The sequence below is a fragment of the Calonectris borealis genome, chromosome 5 (assembly GCF_964195595.1).
Source record: "Calonectris borealis chromosome 5, bCalBor7.hap1.2, whole genome shotgun sequence".
In the NCBI taxonomy this organism is placed as follows: domain Eukaryota; kingdom Metazoa; phylum Chordata; class Aves; order Procellariiformes; family Procellariidae; genus Calonectris; species Calonectris borealis.
This window is the reverse complement of record NC_134316.1, coordinates 14,481,221-14,505,674: the sequence shown is the minus strand read 5'-3', so window position 1 is coordinate 14,505,674 and position 24,454 is coordinate 14,481,221. Positions and strand designations below refer to the sequence as shown.

Genomic DNA, 24,454 nt, shown 5'->3' with positions numbered 1-24,454 from the left:
AGTATTAAGCACTAATAGCTAATTTTTGCAAAGTAATGAGAACCTGGAACGCTCTGTATCATTTAGCAGGGTTTGTAACTGCTGAACACCTCACAGAAACTCCGATGTTGATGTGTGTACCCTTTAGCAAACTCATTTCCTCTTGCACTTGGCAAGTCAGGTCAGAAGATGAACATTAACCAGTCACAAATTTTCCAGTAGAGTGTTCTTCCATCACAAAATCCAGAGGTCACCAAATCAAAAAGTAACATTTTGTTGACAATATCAATACATTAATACATTTCTAAAGACCACATTTTGAAAATTGAAATTGAGTGGGAAATAAGATGAAAATTCTTGGAATGCTTGGGTAAAATAAAACCAAATATAATATCTGGATTCCTTGGCCCAGTTTGATGCAAATGAAACTGAAATCCCAGAATTTTCTTGGCAGCTGGGAATTCTCCTGCAGACCCGCTCTGTCGCTCCCCCTGGAAATGCTGTGTGTCCCCTTGAACAGCAGAGGCTGTGCATTGAGGCGGCAAACACTGTTGATAATGAAGCAATCATTACTTTTTAAGGTTTTAAGGAGTTTTTGGAACATGAGGACCAGGCAAACACACAAGGAAAAATGAGTGTCTCTGGTGCCCCAGGAATCCATGTTTTGTGAGAAGACCACCAGAAGCAGATTTATGGTGACAAGCAAGCCCTGCTGAGACAGAGGGTGGGAGCCTACCAGAGGCACACCTGGAAAACCCTCTCTGCCCATGAGGCATTTCAAGACAGCCCCATGATCCAAAATATTCAGCCAACGGTCCGTAAAGAGTTAAAATCGCCTGCGCGCAGCCTTCACCTGCTTCACAGGCTGGTGAGGGCTGAGCCTTGGTTAAAGGGCTCCCTGCTGAGGAGCGGCTGCCAGGTTCAAACACGGCTTTCAAAGCAAGGAGGCTGCAGTGGCCCAACCGTAGCCTCTTCACATCCACCTTCTCAGAGCTTTTGTTGGGGAAAAAAGTGCTTTTCCATTTAGGAGAAATCTGAGGCCTCCCAAATCCATGCAGCAGTTGCTGCAGTGCTGGGAAAGGGAGAGAGCTGGTTTGCGCTTGTGCAAAACGCCACAGCCGGTGGAACTGGCTCTTTGTCATCAAAAGCAAAGAGGAAAGAAGCCGCTCTCTGTTGCAGCCAGGCTTGTTCTCAGCAGGGGTTCAGCCCAGCTCGGCTGCAGTGTGGCTGTATGTAGCTGTGTAGCACAAGACCCATCCACTACTCATAAAATTAATTCTTAAAACTAGCTTCAAAGTATGAAACCTCTGGAAATTGGAAAAAGGCATATTGGGAGCAGCGGGACATGGGCATCCTGTCCCTGGGGCTTGGCGGTAGCTAGGTGGGAGATGACTATGCTCTGGGAGCAAAGGTTAGCCTGCATCTTCAGCCTCTGCATTTAAAATGTGGCAGGTGAGGTGTCCTTCTGTGGACTAGGCTAAATATTTGGCTCTCAGATTGGCAGGGGCTGTGCCTGCCCACTGTGTTTCTAAAGCAAAATGTGAGTATGTGTGCTATGCGGTACTGGGGCTCCAAGTGGGGGGTGTTTGAGCTAGCAGAGACATTAACACCCATTTTCAGAAGTCTAAGTTTGCAGAAATGTACTGAAATCATATCTGGGAGTATAAAAGAGGATTTATTTTCTTTTTTCCTTTTTTTTTTGTGGAGGAAGGAGAGCTCTTTCAGGCAGTTGTTAGAGACAGTTAAAGTTAGCATGAAAGTTTACAGCTGGGATGCTGGTTAAGGTTCTAGTTAAGGAAATACAGAAGATGCTGCATCGTTCCCAAGTGCTCCTTCTCCCCGCTCCCCCACTGACAGGAGGATTTTGCTTATCTGCAGAAATATTTGGAATCTGTAGTTTGTCCCAGGGTCTGTGAGCAAGAGCACTTGCACAGGCTGTACAGCACATTTCTGAACAGTCTTATTCCATGAATTGTACAGTAATTTAAGGCATGCAAAAGACAACTGATGTGTTTTCTCTCCTCCTCTCCTCCATGCCTCACAATATCTGCAGCCTTTCCAACATAGCCTGTGTTAAGCCATTGGCATTTAGAAGCCATAATTGCATTTAACATTTGCCTGTTGCTGTCTGGAGCCCTCTCTTGTTACAGACCTGTTTCACAGGCAGTAATTTAGAGGGTGGGGCACCCTTGCCTTATTTTGCCATTCAGACGCCAAACTAAATGCCCAGTTTGCCCTCCCATCAACCTGGTGAGTGCCCAGTCTCTCATCTACGTATTCAGTTGCTTCTCTGTCCCTGTCATTTCTTTCCTTACCGTCTGTGATCAGCTCCCTCACCACGCACTAATGGTTTCCAGAGTTAAACTCGTAGCATTCAGGATTCTCCTAGATCTCAAACTTCCTCTAAAACTCACCTAAAAAACTGGCAAGATCCCCCAAATGCTTTCTTCCTTGTGGGAAAGAAATTCTGGGGCAGAGGAATGGGCTCCTGACAAATCCAAGCGCTGGGCCTGGACCTGTTGATAGCGCCCAGGATCAGTTTCCTGAAGGACTCTTGGGTTTCCCAGAGCAGCTGAAGTCACCATTGAGTCAACGGGGCACGTGGGGACCGGTCAGAGCTGCTCTTTGGTTCTTCACATGGTCTGTCAATCACAGAAATTCCTTTTGGAGGAAAAGCCTGTCTCTGCAAGCCCTCGCTCAAATGACTCCAAACTGGGCTCAGTAAATTGGCTGTGGCCCTTGAGGAGTCACAACAAATTCCAACAGGATTTAGGAAAGTACAATGCTGTCTCCATCAAACATAACAGGGAGTATTTCAGAGAGGTGCCAATGGCTCATTCATCTCAGACAGCTCCTCCTGACCGCCCGGGCAGGAATCCCCCAGTGCCGCATCACTGCTCTCAGCACCGTTTGCGTGGCTCATATTTCCATCACTTCAGGGTTCCTTGAGAAAGCAAAGGCTTTCACCCACACCAGGTAGTGTGAGGGCATGAAATGAAGAGTTTGGAGACATGTTTGAAAGGTTTATGTTCAAAATCCCCTCATAAATCCATAGACACTACTTGCCAAACTTGGCATTTCATGTAGTTCTCACCTATTTTGCAGATAAATATATTTACTTGCTGCCCGCACAGCACTCGCACTTACCCTTTGTGATGTGCTCTTTGTGGAGCCACAGGATATGCTATGGCTTTGCTAGTACCCCTCAATCACACAGCGCACCCAGAACACCACCCAGTAACTAACAAAACTACCGTGAAAATGGTAAAATCCTTGCTGAGGAGCTGCAGGGCCGTTGGCTGGCGCATATTTGTGTGAGCAGCAGCTCTCCTAGTTCACTCAAATGGGCGTGGTCGTTCCTGCTTCTCCCCAGAAGCTCTGATGAGAGAACGAGCCTGCACTTCAGCATGTGTTGTACAAACGTGTCAAACCCCAGCAGGCAGCCAGCTATCCAGGCAAGGGCTCTCCAGCCTGAGGCCAGGGTTGGGTGAAAACTCCTGTACCTAGACAACTTGCCTGAAGAGACCTTGCTGACGCAACGAAGGAGTGAAAGCACATAAAAAAGACCTGTGTGCAACATCTGAACACCTAAGGGTTTTCTGCAGATACTTAAAAACCTACAAAGGTGACAGCAAGCTGAGGGTCTCAGGTTGTGCTTGATCATATCACAGGAATTAAGAAGGACCTAGCTTCAGGCTAAACTTAAAATTTGTACATCTTCTGCTCTCTGGGGGAAGGAGGAGCTTTAGGAGCCTGATCCAGACCCCTTGGAGCCAAGAGGAGACTTTTCATTCACGCCAGTGAATTTGGATCACGACTCTCTTAAAATCTCGGAAATACCTTTATCCACCTGACCCATAGGTACAGACTGTGGCTGGGTCAGCTCTGTTCTTCTTCTTAAGACAGACAGCCTGAGCCCTGTGCTGTGTGGCTGGTGAGGTTTGCTGGGTGAGACCTCACCAGCAAGCACTCGCTTGGTGCGTGGGAAGCACCGTGCATTAGTCATTCTTTGTCCCAGCGTGATTGCTCAGAGAAACATATTTATATTTGCACCTAATTAAAACTCAGTGAATGTTTCGTATTTCCCCTCCTGAAACATTGCTAGATATGACTTAGCAATAAGTCACAGCCATGTGTGTGGTATTATTCAGCGTTTATATAAGAGGGACTGAGGCACAGCAAGATTAAGCCAAGACCAGTTCCCCCTGATACGGGTGTCTAATCCAAGATGCTGAGGAGCTCTTCTTTCAGAGCACCCAGCACAGCACCGCATTTCATATGTTCAAACTTCATTGCAGCTGTGAGTGTTGGGCATGTCTGTAAATCAGATCTGCGGTCTCTGGTCCGGCACAAGGAGATGAACGTGCCGTCAGTGACCATTAGTGAAAAGCTTGGTTTCCACAGTTGCTCCGTGGAGCAACTCTTCTCGCTTTGAGAGCTGCTCTGCGTCTGAGGCACAGATGCAATCCAGTTCCCAGCAACACTTTTCAAGCTGACTCAGCCCAAAGTCATCCTTGATCTTCCTGTAATTGCATTCTTTACCATGTTCAATATCTCCAACAGGTGAAGCTGTGATATTATGATAAACATATTGTTGGAAACACGTATGTCATAAAATACAAAATACTCTGACACCTCATAACTAGATCTCAAGCAATAAGTATACTTGTTATAATAATAACTTGATACTTTACCAATTGTTTGGAGATACTCTACAGTGTCGATAGCCTCGCACACAGGCACCTCTGATACAGGCAGCTTGTCCCTGGGACACTAAATCTGCCATTTTCTACAGCTCTTCTACCCCAGATCAGAGGCTGCCAGGTTCGTCCTGTTGCTACAACAGTCAGCTGGCCTTCTCACACCCATCTGACTTAGGCACGAGATTGCAATCCGTTTGTGCTGCAGGCATATGGACCACATGTGGAAAGGATTTTGAGAAGGAAACTATTATTTCCTGCATCTATCATAAATTCCAAATGGTATATTCAGGCATAACTGTTTGAAAACAGACAGTACATTGATGAAATGGAAGCAATTTCTCTGGGAAATTTCACCTAAACTGTTTGATTCGTCTTAGAGCTGCCAACTCTTTGATGTTTATCATGAGCCTCATAAGATTTGCTTTAATTTTTTTTTTCTAAAGCCAGGTTTCTTGGGTCATGAGTTTTTGGGGGTTGTCTAGATGTGTATGCACCGTCTGTTTTCACCCAGTCAGCAACATATGGGGAGTCTTATGCCACTGGAGAGTGAGGATTTTTTTTCAAAGATGTTTTGGTCAGGTATTTAAACATCTAAGGCGTAGGGAGAAGCATCATGTGGGAAAGTGCGAGAGAACATGCAGTGTCTGGAACAGATATGGCAGGCTGAGGCACACAGTACTCACATGTGTAGGCTGGAGAATAATATTTCTCTAACAAAAACTGTCTTTTTAAACACCAACCACATTTTTGCGTGTTTTCATTTTGAGTCATTTAATGAAAAAATTGGAAAGCTCCAGGGAAAGCATTCAATCTGCTCACAGTTTTTCACAGGAGGAGTGTTTGTTTTCTCGGCAAACTCCTCTCCTACAATTATTTGTTTCTTCAGATCTTTGGGGAGCCTCCCCACACATAAAGTAGCTGAAGAGTCTTTTTGCTGTCCTTTACTACTCCCTGGCTACCTTGGTGTCCTATAAAGCAGGGGGATTAAGAAGACACCTCTTCACTCTTCTCCCACTACACTAGAAGGAGACTACCACTGAAAAGTGACCGAATGACACATTTTTGTCAAGGCATGATGAGTCTCCCCTCCCTACTGTAGGAGCCTCACTTCTCAGATCAATCAAAACATGACTGACAGCTGCGAGGCTTCAGCATCGTTTTGGGCTCTGGGGATGCAGAATGACCATCAGACCCTAAGCACGAGCATCTCCCTGCTTCATGCTGCCATTGGGACCTCAGCAGGACAGAGCCAGCTCCTGGAGAAGCACGTGTGCTCCCATGCCATGTCCCTCACTCCCGAGGTCAGGTGTCCCTGCAGGGGAGAGGAGGCAGAGGAGCACCCCGGGGTGCGCAAGAAAACTTGCTACTCCATGGCTGTGAGACACAATGGTAGCCAGGAGCTGAACGTGTCCGTTTTGTCCAAGGGGGGGTACAGGCTTAGAAAATACTCAGTTTTCCTAAAGCGTTTTTACTTTTTCCTAGAGAAATGTGCCTCAAAGTTGAGTGCACGTTTAGCATTTGCTTCCTTTTCCTAATGAAGTTCAGCAGCTGGGTTATCCTAGATAACTATGCCAAATCTTTAAAGATTTCCTTGTTCTGAGGCAATTGCTCAATTGACAATCTGCCTCATTAATTAAGCTCCCTTCAGGGAGAAAGGAGAGCTGGAGGCAACTGGACGATTTAATGAGTTGACGCGAAGGGCAAGACAAGGCTGTAGCACGAGTCCACCCCAGCGCGGCCCCGAGCCCGCCCAAACAGCTGCGTCTTTGCCACTCGGAGCGCCTGCGTTCTCGGGAACGAACTCCAACGGAGTCGTTTGGAGTGAGGAGCCAGCACAGCAAGATCAAATTTACTTTCCACTACTCGATGCACTGCTTTGCTGCAGGCCAGCCTGTTTACAAGTCGGCTGCCTGGAGAATGCCGAGGAGCGAATGCCGCTGGGCAGGCACCCTCTGGTACAGCTTCCCCAGGCTTGGTCTTGTTCTTCTGTGCCAAATCACTCATTACTTGCAATAAGTACCAGACCTCTCCTCTCAGCAGTTAATAGCATCTGATGAGCCCATGGAGATTCTTATGTGCTCAGATTTTTGTGTGTTGATGAGGTATCAGACATCTACAAAAGGTGTGAAAAATCAGCAGGAAGGCTAATTCTTCATCGAGTTCTGTCTATGGTCAGGGGTAGCCCTAGGTTTCTGCCCGGAGCTGGAGGTTAACTTTAGTTCAGAAAAAGGTTATTAGATCCTTGTTTCTGCTTCCATTATTTCCCAAAAGCCACTTAGCAGAACTGAGTTATCTTCCTTGTCTAAAATCTCTGACTACTGATGATGCTTGGCTGCCTTCTCTGTATTTTCAAGGCCTTATGTTAAATTTAGACAAGGAGGAGAGATTTCTCCTCTGGACCTTCATTTTGTGGGTTACCCATTGACTGCTGTGGGCACAACGTGATCTAAAAATCCCATTTACTGCACAGCCAAGTGGGTTTGGGCTAGGAAGACTGATTTCTTCTTGCTACCTACTAGAGCTCCACATGCCCTTCATGTGAAGGGCACGTGCCCTGTGCCCTGAAGGACGCTGCTGCATGTTTCCAAAAAGACTTAGGACCACCCCTTCCTTTCTTATATATTACCTTAGGCAAATACTTCTTAAAAAATTGTCTCTCTTCCACTGCACATGTGGTTCTCAAGAGATGCTAAATAAGTGGTGTCTCTGCCGCAGTGCGGTGCTCCCCGGAGACACCCAGCCTGAGACCTCCCTGGCCCTTCCTCGGTTCTTCCAGTCCTGCCCATCTGCTGCTTCCTTCCTTGCTCTGCCCAGCAGCGAATCCGGGGAAAATACCTTGATTTTATCTAGAGATGGAATAGGAAGCGTCGAAATATGAATCATAAGAATTTATGGGAGTAAAGTTTTTGCATCTGAATACTCATGAAGTAGAAATGCAAAAGTCATTTTCTGCTTGGAGTGAAGATTAGGAGAAATTTCTTTGCACTTATTAGAGGAAAGCATCTGCTACTATTTTCATATCTTTAATAAAGGCGGGTTTCTCCAATTGTTATGCAATAAAGGTGGAATTCTACCAAGTATCCAATGACGACCCGAACTACAATAGTGAAATATGAACCACTTGCTCATGTCACTGAAATCTCAGAAGGGAATTACAGCCTTTAGCAGGGTTCATTTGAGGTATACTACTTAAGGTAATAGGGCTGGACAATCTCATTAAGATTTATTTCCACCACATTTAAACATGGGTTCAAAAGTACAGCTGGAGCTGTACTGGCTTTATCTTTGGCTTATGGAAGAGATTGGAAAAAGAAGTAAACAGAAAACACAACCAATCGCTCAATCTGCTGGGTCACGAGACTGCAGTATATAGTGAACAGAGACTTGTGCCCAGCAGGCTTGGAGGCTGAGGAAATCAGAAGAAACTTTTGTCCTTATAACGTTGCATAGACTTTTTTTTTCCCGCCCACTGAATTTAAGATATATTGCATCATTCCAGGGGGGAGGGCGTAACACAGAACAATTGCCTCTGCTCTTCCCTAGTGGTAGTTCATCACGCTCACTGGGCTTGTTCCAGACCCGAATTTGTCCATACTCATTTGGGAAATGCACAGTTTAGGAAAAATACATTTTCAAACATTTCGGCTTGTGTTGCACATTCCCTAAGTAGACTGAGATGTTTACAAAGCTTCAAGTGCATCAGCTTGTCCTCCCCCAGATAATGATATGTGGTGACAGTAATCCTTCTATCACGCTCTAAATGCTTGTTCTTGCTTCTGTTGAAGTCATCCAGATTGTGGGTTATTCAGAAGCATTTATTTTCTCTGCTTCTTCAGTACAAAAGAAGCAGAGGATCTTTCCACCTGGGAGAGGAGAATTTGCTAGATAGCAAATGCAGAAGCCCACTAAATTTGCTGCAGTGCCTTTCTGGTAAGTGGGACTAGATACATTTGGATGCTTCAAATGCTAGAGAGAGGCTGCACCTACAGAAGAGACTCATGGTGACCGTGGCCTTAAGGCCAGGGGCTTTTGTGATCAGACATCCTGTAATCCACAAGCCAAGCTCAGGCTGCCAACATGGTCCAGCTCCTCTTACAGCAGGCAGCAGCGGGGCCATCCTAGGGCTCACCCTCGCAGAAGGGTGGACTGCGGGGCTGCAGGGCCAGCACCCGGGGGGCTTCAGCAGGCAGATGATGCAAACAGCAGAGGACATGACTTCAAGCACAGCCTTGGTGTTGCTCCCACGTGGCAACATACCCGAGCCCTTCAGTCTGTGAATGGACTTTCTTGTTTGGGCAAGACCCATTGCACTCTCACCCTTCTCAGATTTGGACCATCCTTTGTGGTTTACCGAAACCCAGGGTAAACGAGTACATCCAGAGGCCGCTGGAGATACCAAGGCAGGGAAATGCATTTGGTCCCTTCCCACACTTCCTGTGAGAGGCTCGGCTGGGAAGTAGATCCAGCATCGCTATTCTCTAAGTATGATTTCCCTGGCACTTGTTTGATGCATAAAAATGCACAATCAACACTGCCATGTAGGACAGGGCTAAGATCTGCATGTTTGGAAGAAAACTAAGGGATTGAATAGAAAGAAAAATGGAGTCGGCAGTTCTAAGGACCCATCACCATAGTATCAAACCACTATTTACAAAACTTCTTTGTGAAGAAGTTTCCACAGGCTCTTTTCTTCAGTTTCAGTTAAACTCAACATAGTCACTGCACTGGATTTAAACTCTGCTCTGAAAGGCCTGTAATCTAAACATGGAAACATTTAAGTCATGCGCTAAAACAAGAAAATGAAGCTGCACGGTGTGAGCCAGTGCTGTGTGAGGACCCCCGGGCTGGTCCTGGTGGAGCTGCAACGGCCCCATTGTGTAGAGCAACACCCAGGGAAAACCCTCCTGCAAGGCCCAGAGCTGCCGTCCTGGGGGGAATCCCTCGTGCAAGCCCCAGAGCTGCCATGCTGGGGGGGGAACCCTCATGCAAGGCCCAGAGCTGCCATGCTGGGGGGGGAACCCTCATGCAAGGCCCAGAGCTGCCATGCTGGGGGGGAACCCTCATGCAAGGCCCAGAGCTGCCGTCCTGGGGGGAATCCCTCGTGCAAGCCCCAGAGCTGCCATGCTGGGGGAGAAACCCTCCTGCAAGGCCCAGAGCTGCCGTCCTGGGGGGAATCCCTCGTGCAAGCCCCAGAGCTGCCATGCTGGGGGGGAAACCCTCATGCAAGGCCCAGAGCTGCCATGCTGGGAGGGGAACCCTCATGCAAGCCCCAGAGCTGCCATGCTGGGGGGGGGAACCCTCATGCAAGGCCCAGAGCTGCTGTCCTTAGGGGGAAACCCTCCTGCAAGCCCCAGAGCTGCCATGCTGGGGGGGGAACCCTCATGCAAGGCCCAGAGCTGCCATGCTGGGGGGGGAACCCTCATGCAAGGCCCAGAGCTGCCGTCCTGGGGGGGAATCCCTCATGCAAGGCCCAGAGCTGCAGTCTTAGGGGGAAACCCTCATGCAAGCCCCAGAGCTGCCATGCTGGGGGGGAAACCTTCCTGCAAGCCCCAGAGCTGCCGTCCTGGGGGGGAAACCCTCCTGCAAGGCCCAGAGCTGCCGTCCCGGGAGCCCAAGTCTGGGCCAAAGCTAACAAGAGCTGCCCAGGCAGCCTGGCAAGCCAGGACATAACATGGCCCCTCTGCACCTCTGCAGCTGCGTTTCCAGTGCTGCCTGGCGCATCCGCACTGTCCTCTCTCTAGACATGTAGGTGTGCTCCGGCCTGAACGCAGCAGAATAAAGCCCCATCTGTTTTCGGTGGCTGAGTTGTGTGAAATACAGTTCAGACTCTGGCACAAAGGGGGAAAAAATTAATTGGGTATTCCAACTTCGTTCTGTTTTAATCTGGAATTATTAAGGACATTTATATTTTTAAACACAATGTTTAACCTGACAGCATCCCATTAAAATGCTTTATATAAGCTCATTAGGAGCTTCTGTGCAGTATCATATTTATTGCAATTAGCAAATATTAGTGGCTCAGCCAAACTGCAAGATGTTTTTTCTGTCCTGCTCCTCTTTTGTTCCTCCATCTCCTGCCTGTCATAACCTAGGCATAGCCTAGATTAGATCCTTTCACACATCAGCCTTTCTGTCTGACAAGTCCTAAAGAAGGAGAAATAAAAAAAAGGAAAAGGAATAGAAAATTAACCATTAGGAGCCTCTGAGAAATCAAAAGAGCCTCTTAATTTAAGCCCCTCACCAGTGTCAAGGCTAGCAACAGTGCCAGTGGCATTAGTGGCACTAAGTCACTTAATTCCGATATGATTCAGAATCATTTGTAGCTATCGGCTTATTCAGAGTAAATCCTCTTCCTCCCAGGTCTTTTGTTTGCCATCTCTTGACAAGCTACGATGCATATAAATGAACTTGTAAGATATGTGAAGATATTTTCATTTGTGCTGAAGTTTCATGCATGCAAACGCTACTGTAGAAATACTAGTAATGAATAGTATTAATAGTTAATTAATCCAATCCTTATTTTGGTTTTGTTCCGGGTTTTTTGAGCCCTTACTCAGATACAAAATACATGAAATGAAACAGAGGTTTTCCTGAATCAGGACAGAGGCCCGTTTTTAGAGATTGCTCCAGTCAGTGGCAAACGGTGGCCCACCTGGCCTGTGTCCCACCCAGGATCTCACGGGATGGCTGGAATTTAGCCTCTGAGGTCTTTCACAGTGCGTAAGTGAATCACAGGCTGCTAAGCCACTTCAAGCTCACAGAGAGCTCGGGTTCCCAGGAAGGAGCAAAGGTTTGGGTACCTGAGTCTCAGATCCTACCTTTCAGCCCGACTTGGCACTTCTGTGTGTACCCACAAATGCCTGAGTCCTGACATTGCTGCGAAGATGGTGCTTACCTTATAGCTTCTTGGGAGGATTGAAATCTTCTAGCAGAGGGCATCCTAACTAACTGGGCTGGGGTGCTGTGACCAGACGGTGGGGAGAAGCATTTAGGAAGTGGTGTAGAAATCCTTCCACGACAGACCTCGACCTTTTCCTTAGCGGTGCCGTGTGGCTGTGCAGGGGAAGGACTGCTGGTCCTCTGCCAACCTCCAGCCCTACTTGGTTTGTCTGCAGTGCCTGACGTTAACGCTCCTTCTGCCCCGTGTGCTAGCCTGCACTGGCTGTGTTTGATGATAGCTGGAAAAAAGTCCGACTTTTACGAGACTGTTAGAGGTTTTTTTCTTTTTCTGGAAAGGGAGGAAATAAAGGTGCCCATGAAGCTCACTTATTCACCTAACAATTATATAAAAATGAATCCGATCATTATCTTCTTTATTTGTGAAGAACCTACTGCAAAAGTGCCAGGTATGCGGAGCAGCAATCAGAAAAATGTTTCTTCATTTACTGTAAACATCAAAACTATCACATAAGGTTCAGAGATCTGAGTTAGAAGAGTTCACTTTGGGGACTTAAGAAATGAAGGTCCGTGTTTAAAGGAGATCCATTCTGCAGCTATTAATAATCTAGATTTAAGGGCCCAATTCACAGATATTTTTAGTGCTGTTCTTCTTTATTGGAGTTGCCTGGGTCTTTGTTTCTTTTCCCGGCTGCTGCCCTTTCCTCCTAAGGCTCTCCAGTGAGACAGCCTGCTACTCAGCCACTTGGAAATCAATCCCAGAGTGTCTTTTGCAGGAGATACACTCCAAGTGCTCACCACTGAATAAGCACAAACCCCTGAAAGGCTATTGAATAGTGCTATATGTCATTGCTACAAGCAGAAATTGTCATTTGCAAGATGCCTTGAGGTAGTTTGCAGTCCTGTCTGGCAATATTCACCCTGAGTCTGTCGCATTGCTCATTCAAATCTTTTCATTGATTTCAGGGAGCTCAGCTTGGACTTCCTGTTAGGACTAAACTTAGGTTCCTAAAATCTCAAGATCTCATCTGTTATTTTTCTTTTAAATTGTTTGATCCAAACATGCATCAACTGACAAGCATATCTTTGTCCTGTTGTGTCTTGCACAAATGTAATCTTTATGGCACGTACTGATTGAACTGAAAAACAGCATTGATACCCACTTCCATCACCTTTCCAGGAATGGATTTAGGACACAGTCTAGAGATTAATGCCTTGGCTGATAGTGAGGAGCATTAAGAGTGGTTGATTCACAGAAAATTTGAAAAGGAGGATAAATATTGTCTATAATCCCTGTTGCCAAAGAAAATGTAAGCATTATTATTTTCAGCTGCTTACTCATTCAGAGGGAGCCACAGCACATGAGTCTTGCTGTGCTTTTTGGCTGCTGGGAGCCAGCAGCTTTCCTCTTTGAGCGTGGAACCGTGCATGCCCGGCTCTTGAGGGAAAACAGGGATAAATCACAAGTTCCTTAATGTTGCCTTGCTAACGTGATGTGTGTCGTCTAAGCATGTGCAGTATGGATCATGAATGTGCTGTTGGAAGGGAAAGTGTTTGGGGAAACTTTTACAAATGGGAAGACAAATATGCTGCTGTCTCTTGTGCTCCAATAAGGACACGTAGAATTATGTGCAGACTGGCTAAAGAAATCACTATCTTCGTCAGTGGTAATGATGTTTTGTAACAAAGACAGGTTGTGTCTACAGAGAAAAATAAGAAAGGTGACTGCCAAATAATATCAGTGAATGTATCAAGAAAATACTATTTTGTAACCAAAAAAAAAAAATGACATTAAAATCTGGTTACGTGGCTTGTCTACACTGAGAAGACTAAATATTCGGTAACTAAGTATCACTACCCAAAGGATTTATTTATTATTCCCCAGTTATCCTACTGCAACATAAATACTTCACAGAGTGACCCTTAGCAGCAAAATTAAAACCAGCTATATTTTATTAGCAGTGAGTCCCCACATCAATAGATAAAAGAAGTCAAACATGAGATCCCATTAGAAGAAAAAAAGAAAGAAAGAAAAAACGAAGGAAAGAGACACTAATCACAGCATCCCAGATTCGTTCCCTCTGGAGCTGGCGTTCACGGGCACTCCAAGTAGCAAGTGTTGGTTTCAATCCGGGAAAGGCGTGGCTCAGCCACGTGCAGCTGAAGCTCTGGAAGAAAAGCAGGTTTTGGCTCTGCTGTGTTTGGGACGCAGGTCAGTGACATCAATATACGCTCGTTGCCCTGCTCTCTCAGCTAAACCACCTCTGATTTACCTGCCCTTCACATTGGAGCAGACATAAAGAATCCCATAGTGCGACTGAAGAAGCATCTTGTTCCTTTATTCTTCCTAGGGACTGTTAGTGATGGGTGGAGCTTGCTTGCAAAAAACATAGGATTGTTCCAGAAATACAGTGATATTGTAACAGGTAATAAAAAATCCTATCAAAATGCCTATCAATAAGCTCAGTTATACATTCATAAACAATCACTTGCACTACCAAAATGGATGTCACCAAAGAGCTCAATTTCATTTTGTCCCAATCCATGGCAATTTACAGGACTGTGATTTAAATCCCGGTCATCACCCTGAGTGTCTATGTTTGGGGGATGGAGAGTTAAATCACATGAAGCCTTCTTTCTCTCACAGAATTAGCTGTACCTCGTGAAGTCATTCAGTGCAATTACTTATTACTTGCATAAATCAGAGCAATGCAAAGAGGTCTGCCACTGAAGTTTAACGGCATATTCCTGTTTCTGTTATTGTTCCAATGTATCTAACCTGAGAAAGGGATGATTCCTTGGTTTTGTTGCTTGGGTTTTTTTGTTTGGTTTTGGGTTTTTGTAATGCTATATGCTCCCAGGGAAATAATAGACAGTGATTTATTTATGAAATTCCTAGAGCAGGAGGAAGTCACGCTTGGGTCTTGCTGCCATGGAGGGAGATAAATAGACTGTCCTAATATATTTAGCTGAAGAAGATACAACCCATAGAAAAACAGACTGAGAAAGACTGGAGAGACATATACAAGCTGATACAGGAGATACTGAGCCAGAGAACAGACTGTTTAGATAGAGGCACTTATGGGTACTCCCCACCAACAAATGAATCATCGAGAGCATAACTGGCTATTTTTAGCAGCAGTGCCTACGTTTCTTTTGCCTTTTACCTTGAGAAAATTGTGCAGGACTACATAGGAGCCACTAAAAATCCATACAGAGCAATGCTGGGCTTCCTTGTATGGATGGGCAGGACTCAGAGTGCCCTTGGCTTGGCTGTGCAGCAGGGCCCACAGACATATGTATATACATATGTGTGTGTGTGTCCACGCAGAAGTAGTTCATTCTCCCAACATACGTCCTCACATGGTGGGGAGAATGGGGGTGCTCCCACTCCTCTGCTCCCATGCTTCCCCTCAGCTCCCCTGTGGGAATCAGGGAGATTGCGTCTTCTGATATCCCAATCGTTGCTCTGGGCAAAATCCTTTGACTTCAGCTCTGGGGATCACGATTTAATCCAATAATTTAGCCCAATAATGGAAACTAGTGGGTAACACAATATTTGTTTTTATCATTATATTCACCATTTGGAAGTAACGGGCTGCAAACCCCTTATGATTTGTGGCAGCGCATTCCATTAACACATCTATAAAAAAGCAAAGATGTCTCCATTGACAGCACTTAACAATTTTCTCTATTACTTTAATGACTATTCACTTTGAATGGAAAGTGCTTTTCCGCACCATTGGAGCATAGCTAGTATATAACCTCCGAGCACTCAGAAACGCTGAGATGCTACAAGAAGGAACGCTTAAAAGAGCTCATCTGCTCTTTGGCACGCGCTGCCTGGCTTCAGACCCCGTACAGCTCACTGCCTGCCGTGCTGCTGTATCACGCACAAATCGGGACAAAATGTGCCCCGTGGCATCGAGAGCGGAACAGAGCTATTTCATCTGCCTGCCAGTTTTGCATGATTAGCAAGTGGATTTCACATTCAATTCCTTGTATGAAATTGGTGGTAAAATCTAAGCAGGTGTAAGCTTGTTTCATAAGCTTTTATTGGATAGCAGAAACAGTGTGTACTTGTCTGGCGGTGGGGGATATGGAGGCTGTAAGTTGAGAGGCTGATGTTCAAATCCAGCGGATCAGCATAAAGCCCTCAGGATATTATTCTTGCTGCAATTACAAGTAACAGCTATCAGGAAAAGAAAGGGTAGGAGACTGCCATGTAGTGAATAGAAATGTTTCTCTTCAATTGTTTGTATGAATACTGCAGACAAGGATAAATAGTTGTTACTGCAAAGCTCCCAGTGACAAATTGATCCCTATCTGTGTCTCTAGCAGTCCTCTAGCTTTTCCTTATGGGAGTCAGTGGTGGGTCATCAGTGTGGTCATTTTAAGCTTGGTAAAAAAAAAGATCCTGATTTAAGAGTCTCCTTGTGTGACCTTTGCTTATACTCGTAAGTGTTTCTCACACAAACAGCCCTCGTGATGCTGATGCTAATAGGTAGATGGTAGAGACGATTTCCTTGTGACTGTTAGAGACTGGAGACGAGGAACAAAAGCTCCTTTCTGAGAGCTGCCCATCCATCTCGAATGCTCTGACTCACTTCACCTCATGTGGGACTGACTGCTTAGAAAAACCAACACTGCCATCTTTTTACCACGTTTACAGGATCACAGCCTTAGGATACACAAAGCATTACTCACTTCAGCTGATTCCATTAATGCTGAAGACACAGGCTTGTACTTACTCTGTACGAGCTGTAGAAAAGGCTTCTGTGTGAGAGGATTATGGCTGCAGTTCAGATGCTCAACATTTCCTAGTAGAAATAGTTCACAATGAAGCAATAGCATCATTAAGAGCTTGCAATGTATCAGCATCTGCTTTATTTCTTCTGTTAGAGTCACCCTATTTTTTTTTGTGTGTGTAAGGTTATGAAGAAACTCAAAACCAATTTTTGCTGTTCTTGATTTTTATGAAACTAGTTACTTAGGAAATAGAGAAAAAATCTCAGGCTCAGTTGTACAGCATAAACTATCAATGCAAAATGGCAATGCAATACCATGTCAATGCAAGTTGAAAGCTGAGCAGATTTCTGGTCGCCAACATGTGCCTATCTGAGCATGCTTGTATACAAACACAAATTCAGTCTGGTGTAAATTATATGAACTATGTTATCTTGCATCAAAATATTTTCTCAATTCTGTGTGTTTCCAAATATATCTAATTTATGCATTTCTGAGTATATAATATGTGTTGCTCACAACTGAAGCAGGTGTATCAGCTCTTCTCCTGTTTAAATCAGAGATGCTGTTGGATATTTCAATGGATAGAAAAAGTACTTCTCCAGGTGGTACCAGGTTTGAAAAACAAGCAGTTTGACAAGTCCACACAAGGCATCCAGCACAAGCCCTTCAAACTATGAATTCTTTCATTGCAGGACGTGTACTCTCCCTTTCCAGTGACCTTGCCATCCTAAGCGGGTTCTTATGACATCACCTTAATTCTGTGGCTTAAAAACAGCTTAATTAATTTAGTGTCTATGCATCGCTGTCTGCTGCCATTGTAACCTTCACATAAATAAAAAGAAGATAAGGCACCCAGCTGCCTCTCATGCAGAGCCCTTTGAGTCCCGGACATAACCCACCAGCTGCTCCGGGGGCATCGCAGAGGAACATGAAGTCCATCCCCGAGGAACCGGCCCAGGCAGACCACAGTGGAGCACCAGAGTTCTGTGCAGGTCACTCATTTCTTCCATTACTTAATTCCACAATGCCATTGACATCAGGATTACCTTGTATTTTATAGCAGCTGGGATTTTAACTCCATCTACAAAGTAATTAGTTTTCCTTAAGTGTGATGGTGGCTCGGTGTTAAGTAGCAAGCAGACAGGGTTACTGCAATGATGTTTTATCTAGGCTGGATGTGATACTGTAAGATCGCACCTGTTTCTGTATTGTCTGATTTTAAATACCATACTACAGCAAGAAAGATCATTCTGACTCAGTGTTGAGCTCTGAAGAGCTCATAGACTTGTTTCTTTTTAAGTGTTAACTGTTCACAGTGAGCGTTCTAGTGTGAGTTTAGAACAGAAAGTAGCTTTCCTTTTCCTTCAGTACAGTCTGAAAAGTAGACAGGTGGCAGTAAAAAAAGGACTGTAAATCTAAAGTAAGCTATAATGCAATTAATGGTTTAACTTACTTTAATAAGAAAGGATTTGTTGCTTACTAGCTTGAGATTATACATAACTATACTTTCAGTCAGTAAGGAAAAAAACAAGATAAGTGATCAAAATACCTGATTTTAAATATATTTCATTTTCCTAAGTAGTAGACTTGTAGATCTTTTTACATTACTCATTAGCTAACAAAAGAAATCCCCATCCTGAGATCTAGCCAAGAAAATCCGGGATTGGAGTTCATGCAGAGACTAATCTATGTAGATTAAATAGCTGTATTGTCTTTCTCTCTGCATTGTAGAGCTTGGCAGCATACCCCAAAACCAAAACCAGATTTAAAAGAGAAGAATGCGTTGCATTTCTCCCCAGCCCCAGAAGTACCAGCTCTCCCATACCAGGATACGGGGACTGCTGTTTGCACATGGCAGTGACTTTATGGTCTGCACGTATAATCCTGGGAGGTGCTGTCAGCAATTGCTGTACGCTGCCAATGCTCTCAGCACGCCTTCGCCTCGCAGCGCTTGATCCCACAAAGCTGCCCGAGTCTGGCAATTGGCATCACAGCAGCAAATGGTATTATCTGAATTATGCATGTATCAAACCTGGGCTCTGCACAACGAGAACAGGTTCAAAACCCCCTTCTGACAGCCCCATCGCTGCATTATATAGCATGTGACTCATTAACTGTGAGCAGCTGAGGCAACCCAGGTAGAAAGATGCCTTTGGAGCTGGCTGCTTTGTTCAGAGAGCGCTTTACAAAACGTTGTGCTGCTCTTGTGGAATAGGCTCAGGCACACTGAAGATGGAGGAGATCTGTTAAGGCACCAAGGCACTTCATCCTGGCACAAGCCAAGCGTAGGGCTGTGTCAGACATCCAGGAGCTATTGAAAGACAGAAGTACAGTGAGATCTCTGAAGCTATCTGGCTGGGAAGTCGAATGCAGGGTTTGTGGAAGAGCAGATATTTTTCCTTTCTAACAAAAATCTTTGAGAAGATCCTGGGTCATGATTGCCTGTAGTCTATAATAGATTGAATGAGGAATCCATCCTCATGGGTTCTTCTTTGTTCAAAAGAAAGAGATAATATAGCTAGATGTGGATAAATGATACTACTTTTAATCATACTCTTGGAGTTCACATTGCCCAGCATGTGCAGGAAGGCAACCCCCAGCGTGCCGGGGGAGGTGGGGATTGTGGCTTTTGGTGGGTACCATGAAGCTGTGCAGGAAACAGTCATGCTGGGTTGCCTCCTGCACGTGTTCTGGTATTGACACTGAGCCACGCGTGCGCCCGGGCACTTCTCTGGCTTTTACTGCACACTGATCTTCTCCCCCTGGCCGTGTCATCCTCAAGATGTTTTTCCATCTCCTTTAATCAGATTAACCAGCTGCTCATGCTCTGAGGACACCGACTCTGTAGGATGTACTTAGACCTTGGTCTGTCTCGCCTTTATATTTACCCCCTCGACAGCTATGTGCTCGGAGCAAGGGGATAGTGTCTGGCTTGACTTGCTGGGGCACCTATATTCTGTCTTCTGTGAGAGGGGCCCTTTTAGTCCCCTTGGAAACACTGCGCTGCACCTGTGTTCCCTCCAAAATGGGACTCGAGGTGGTACCTTCCCTAGGGAGATGGCAGGGGCAGACCTGTACCATCTGCTTTGGACTGGTATCGTTTTCCAAAACATTTTAAGGGATGCTTGCTCATAGAAATGAGTTTTTTATGTCCCTCAGGGTGACATTGGGCACTGTGGGATGGTAGCAAGTGATTGAGTTGGTACCTCTGAAGAGGGCAAGCTGCCACCACAGCTGAAGCTTTCGCTTCTTAGCAAGGACATGGTGAAGAGCTAATTTGCTACTAATTTGATGTAAAAATATGAAGTAAAATGGGTATGTAAAAATGACCATGAAGATTTCATATACTTACATGAAATCTGTTTTCTTACTCTGATCTTAAGATGACATTTCTGGTGACGTAAGCCAACTTTTTATTTGTGTCCACAATCCATATATAGCACTAAATATGTACACAAGCCAATGAATAAATGTTTCCATTATTGTGTTTGCAGTCTGGAAGAAAGAACCCAGTAAACCTCTGAATACCATCAAATATATCCAAACTAGAACATAAAAGGCTTTTCCATAAATACATGCATTTCGGGCTGCCTGTTACTCTGTTCTTAAAACAGAACCAGAGCTAACTGCCAGTGAATCAGCAGTCACCGTACCCATGGGTTAGCAAACAGCTAACACAGTGTTTACAGGACAAAGTCTGGGCTTCGCTGTGCTCCACAGCGCCTAGAAGCAGTTGCCATCACTACCTTTCTTACTGTTATTCTCCAAGATCTTCCAGCTTTACTGCAACTGGACTTGTGAAGCAGTAATTACTATGAATATGCATATATCTTCCCTCATAAATTATTTCTGACACAAGTGTTTTAAGTAGGGCACCAAAGATACATGAATTAGACAGGCTGTAATTGTTTGTGTGGAGTTATTTTTTATGAAGTCACTTGGATTTGAATGTCAGGTATTTTTACTGTGGTATTCACTACAGCACTAAAGTATTGATTTTGTCCCCCTGAACACTAAATACCATTTTTAATGTAAGTTTATTTGCATGGAGCTAATATCTGTGATGCTGTGTTGGTTGCTATATTGCTTCTACAACAAACATTAGCTGCAGAAGGTGAGATAAGGTACCTACCCAGCTCCTACCCCGGTCATACCAGAGCTGAAAGCATGAATGGGTTTACATTTGCTGCACTTGTTTTGCATAGCTTTTGCACAGTTTTACATTTACTGTCTGGTTTTACATAGCCTTGCGCTTGCAGCACTGTGCTGCAAGTATATTTGCACATTAGAAAGGCTGGATAAATGGTGACATGGTCGCTACTCGTTTGCCCTAATCACTAACGATAAAGCTGGTCTATTTTTTTTAAAAGAAAACTAGTATTAAGCTAGCTAGTCTACTGAAATACAACTGTCTATATTCAGAATTTTCTTTTTGCCTAGAAATCATAATGTTCAAGATAATAGCTACTTATGAAAAAAGTATATTTTTATCATTTCTTCCTCTAATAATCACCAAATACAGTTGTCAGAAACAAACAGTGAGACAGAAACATTTTCATTTCATGTTCTGAAAGGCCTTCTGGAAACATAGGCTTGTGTTGGAGCATTTCTCAGAATATTTCTTTAGATCCATCTGTCAAAGGAAGATATTAAAACGGACGTTCTTTTATCTTTTTGTATATTATGGGCCTAATTTGACAGCTTTTTCTTAAGCACATTTCCTGTTGTTTTCATTGCCCTTCTGAAACATAGCCCATACCATGTAGGAACACTCCCTGGTACATTTTTTTACTATTTTTGGCTGATGAAATTTTCCACATCACAATTTCTAGGCTTATGAGCATCGATATTTAGAAGTACTGACTCCTAAATGCTGACATACTATCGGCACCGACTCAGAAACGTGTCCACTCCACTCCATCTTCTACACTCAAGTCACCCTGCCAGAATTCAAGTTTCTTTCATATTCTGATTAGGTGCTGACTCCATATCTGTTTTTAGCATCCTTTGTTCGTAGACGGACTCGGCAGTGTGTCATTACATTCCTAAAAAGTGCTCAGTCGACTGGGGTGGGAAGGAAGCTGGAAAGCCCTGCCTCGCAAAGCCTTGCTTCTCTACTGCAGTACAAGGGAGCATCATGACGTCCTCCCTCCCGAATGGAGCCATACCATCAGCCTGAGCACGTCACCTCATTTGAACTCCCACATTATATAAAATGAGGAAAGAGGTTTTAACCTATCCAAGAACATCCCCGTGAAAGGAGTTTTAAGTCATTTCACCGATTATAAAACTCTTATTCGTGCAGAACTATTGATGGGAAGATCCCTATTACAGCTAGAATATTTTTTCTCCTAATAACAATGAAATGCTACCTATTACTACATTTTGAATGAGGGCTTCTCTGCAGTAGGGTTTTAATGATCTCCCTGTTGCCAAGTTTTGCTTTCAAAATCCCAGTGGAACATTTTTACCAGGCCTACTGGTAATACTAATCCAAACAACTTTTGGGCACAAACTCACTATCTCCTATTCAATGTCCCCACGCTAGACCTTGACAATGACACAGATGTTCTTTTTCCATAAATTCATCAGCCATGGTCTGGAAGCCATAGTTTTCGTTGTTCTGTTCATCTCTGCTTTGTATGCATTTGTTAAAGCTGGTCATTACCCTTTAACAAAAAACTTTCTGTCTAATTTAGCTTCTCTTTAAAATAAAATTTCTGAGGCAAACAGAGGAAAGATCATTCTCTGCTGTGGGCCAGTTTTGACCCTTTTGTAAGCATCAGGAACATCTTCAGTATTTAAGATGGGAAATTTTGTATTGTCCCAACCAATAAATAAGGAAATATTTTTTTCCAAATCTTGGAACATGTCAGTTATACAGATTTTGCAATACTTCCTTCCTATAGGCTTATTTCTAATGGGATAGTTCACATTTTGTCAGGCCAGAAGTGAAAGTTTTAAAATTTATGAACCTTTAATTGCTACTTCCCATAGGGCATTAACTGCTTCCTATTTTCCAAAGATTTGAAGATCCCGGGGCCATAATAAATACATTTGACTCCAAATCAGTTTCATGGAAGTCTTGCCCTAAGAAAAGACGTAAACCTAATCAGTGACTGAAATCTGGGCTGCTTCTCCAATCCTCAAATAAATGATTGCTGTAGAGTGGCTCAGTTGGGATGGGAGCCTGAGGGCACGTCAGGGCTGTGGTCAATATTTAAGGCTCCTGCTGTGAATCCTCTGCCAAAGAATGGCCAATTCATCTGTTTTAGTGGATCCTTTGGTCATTCCTGTTCTATTGTCTTTCTTTCAGTATTGCTTAAGAAACAGTCCTGTACTAACCAGAAGATTAATGACATCACCTAATTGGTTTTGCTATCCTTAGAGATGATGGGCCAAATTAATCCCTGTTAGAGCTCCATTAATCTTTATGGATTTACACCCAAGATTAATTCATCCCCATGATACTAATCACTTGCTGTGTGGTCTGTGGAAAATCACTTAACTTTGCATGTTGGTTTTCCATCCCAGCTGGAAAATGGGGGCAATAACTCTGAGTTCAGTGAAAACAAATGCTCCAAACACTCCTAGGATTGGTTAAAATGGAAGACGCTTTTTAATAAAATGCACGTTTTATTTCTGAATGTTAGTTTCGGTTTGCACTTGTTTTCTTGCTTCTTAGTAAAGCTTGGATAGACCATTTCCCTGTGGGGGTATGGATATGCCTGGTATTTATACCGAGTAAAGTCTTGGCACTGTGGACCTTGGTGGGAATTTATGTGCTGATTATCCCAGGCTCGGGGTGTCACACTTCAGGTTTTACAGAAGTCACACGTGCAGACCCAGAGGCAGAATTTGGCTTTTCTCATTTCTGCTTCATTTAGGCCAATTTCTACAGCTGTTCCCCAGTGAGAAACTCACTGAAGATAGCAGGAATTTTGCTTAAGTAAGGATTACAGGATTAATCCCTCTACCTCCACTCATGTTTATTTTGGCAGTCATTTAGATCGGAGATCTCCAGAGCTCCCTCGCTCAGGTTCTCCCCATTCTGCTCGCAGATACACATCTAAACACGTCTCTCATGGGTTAAAGTAGCAATTGCATTTACCAAGAGGCTTCTATATTTGCAGAAAAATGTTCTGGTAATGCCACCAATTAGACAAAACCGGGACTTCACGCAGATAATAGAAAAGAATCTGCTGGTAAGGACTGAAGCAATTTATTTTAGCTGGGACCCATGCTAGAGGTGAATAACAAGCAATCCATCAGTTAGATGACAAAAGTACACTTGAGTTTTACAACCCATTCCCTTTTAATAACCCCAGGCACTATTACTCAACCAGAAATTATATATGTTGAAATCTGTTCTTCTCTATTTATGCATATTTAATGTGTTCAATTGCCTATATTAGCAAATATATGTATAATAAAGAAGTTAAAGGATCAGTTGTTGTAGTCTTTTCTAGTAGGAAACTATACAATAAGATTTAATGATCTTTGCAAAAAAGAAGGTGCAGTGTGTTCAGTAAATAAATAATTTTTATAGCATTTTGACATTTATTTGGTATAGTGTCTTTGAGCGATTTACAAATTTCTATGTAAGAGCAAGTATTTTTCAGCTACACATTTTATTTTACAGCCAGTATTAGTTATTTCTTCTTAATTCTAGAAATATAAAAACTGTTTTACCTACTTACTGGAATTCCAACAGACATGCTAAATATACTCTGAAATCATCGTCAATTATTTATTTGAGTTGGCAAGGAAAAATATTTTTAAAGTTTAATGAAGCCAGCAGTGATACACAGTTTCATGTTGCTGAGCAACAATACTGGTGGCCAGTATTTTTAAGGTAAAAAAATACAGTATAATCATGTTGATGCCTCGGGGCTCCGTTGTACCGCCCATAGTAAAACTCAGGGGAGCAGGATCAAAGGGTGCAGCGGACTGCTTCAGCTCACTGAATTTCTCATGAAGAAGCAGCAGCTTGCAGGTCAGGAGGGGAAGCTTGGGGACAGCCCCCAAACTCCACAGGTCCCAGAAAGCCCCAGGGAAGGAAGCTCTCACCTCCTTCAAGGCAGAAATGACTGAAAGATTTGAGTAAATTGAAAGGGAAGCTTGAG

General features: G+C 44.0%; 1 protein-coding gene across 3 annotated transcripts in view; it reads left to right on the top strand.

Annotated features, from left to right (window-relative positions):
- Nucleotides 1–24,454, top strand: part of EML1 (EMAP like 1) — a 131,535-nt gene that overhangs the window by 5,948 nt on the left and 101,133 nt on the right. For 2 of the 3 annotated variants that reach the window (XM_075151105.1, XM_075151102.1), the window contains exon 1: nt 17,021–17,320. The exons of the other annotated variant lie outside the window; for it this stretch is intronic. In XM_075151105.1, the coding sequence (XP_075007206.1) occupies nt 17,194–17,320 (127 nt within the window). In that variant the 5' untranslated portion in view covers nt 17,021–17,193. Of the gene's footprint in view, nt 1–17,020; nt 17,321–24,454 lie in introns of those variants that run through there. 3 annotated transcript variants of the gene reach the window in all.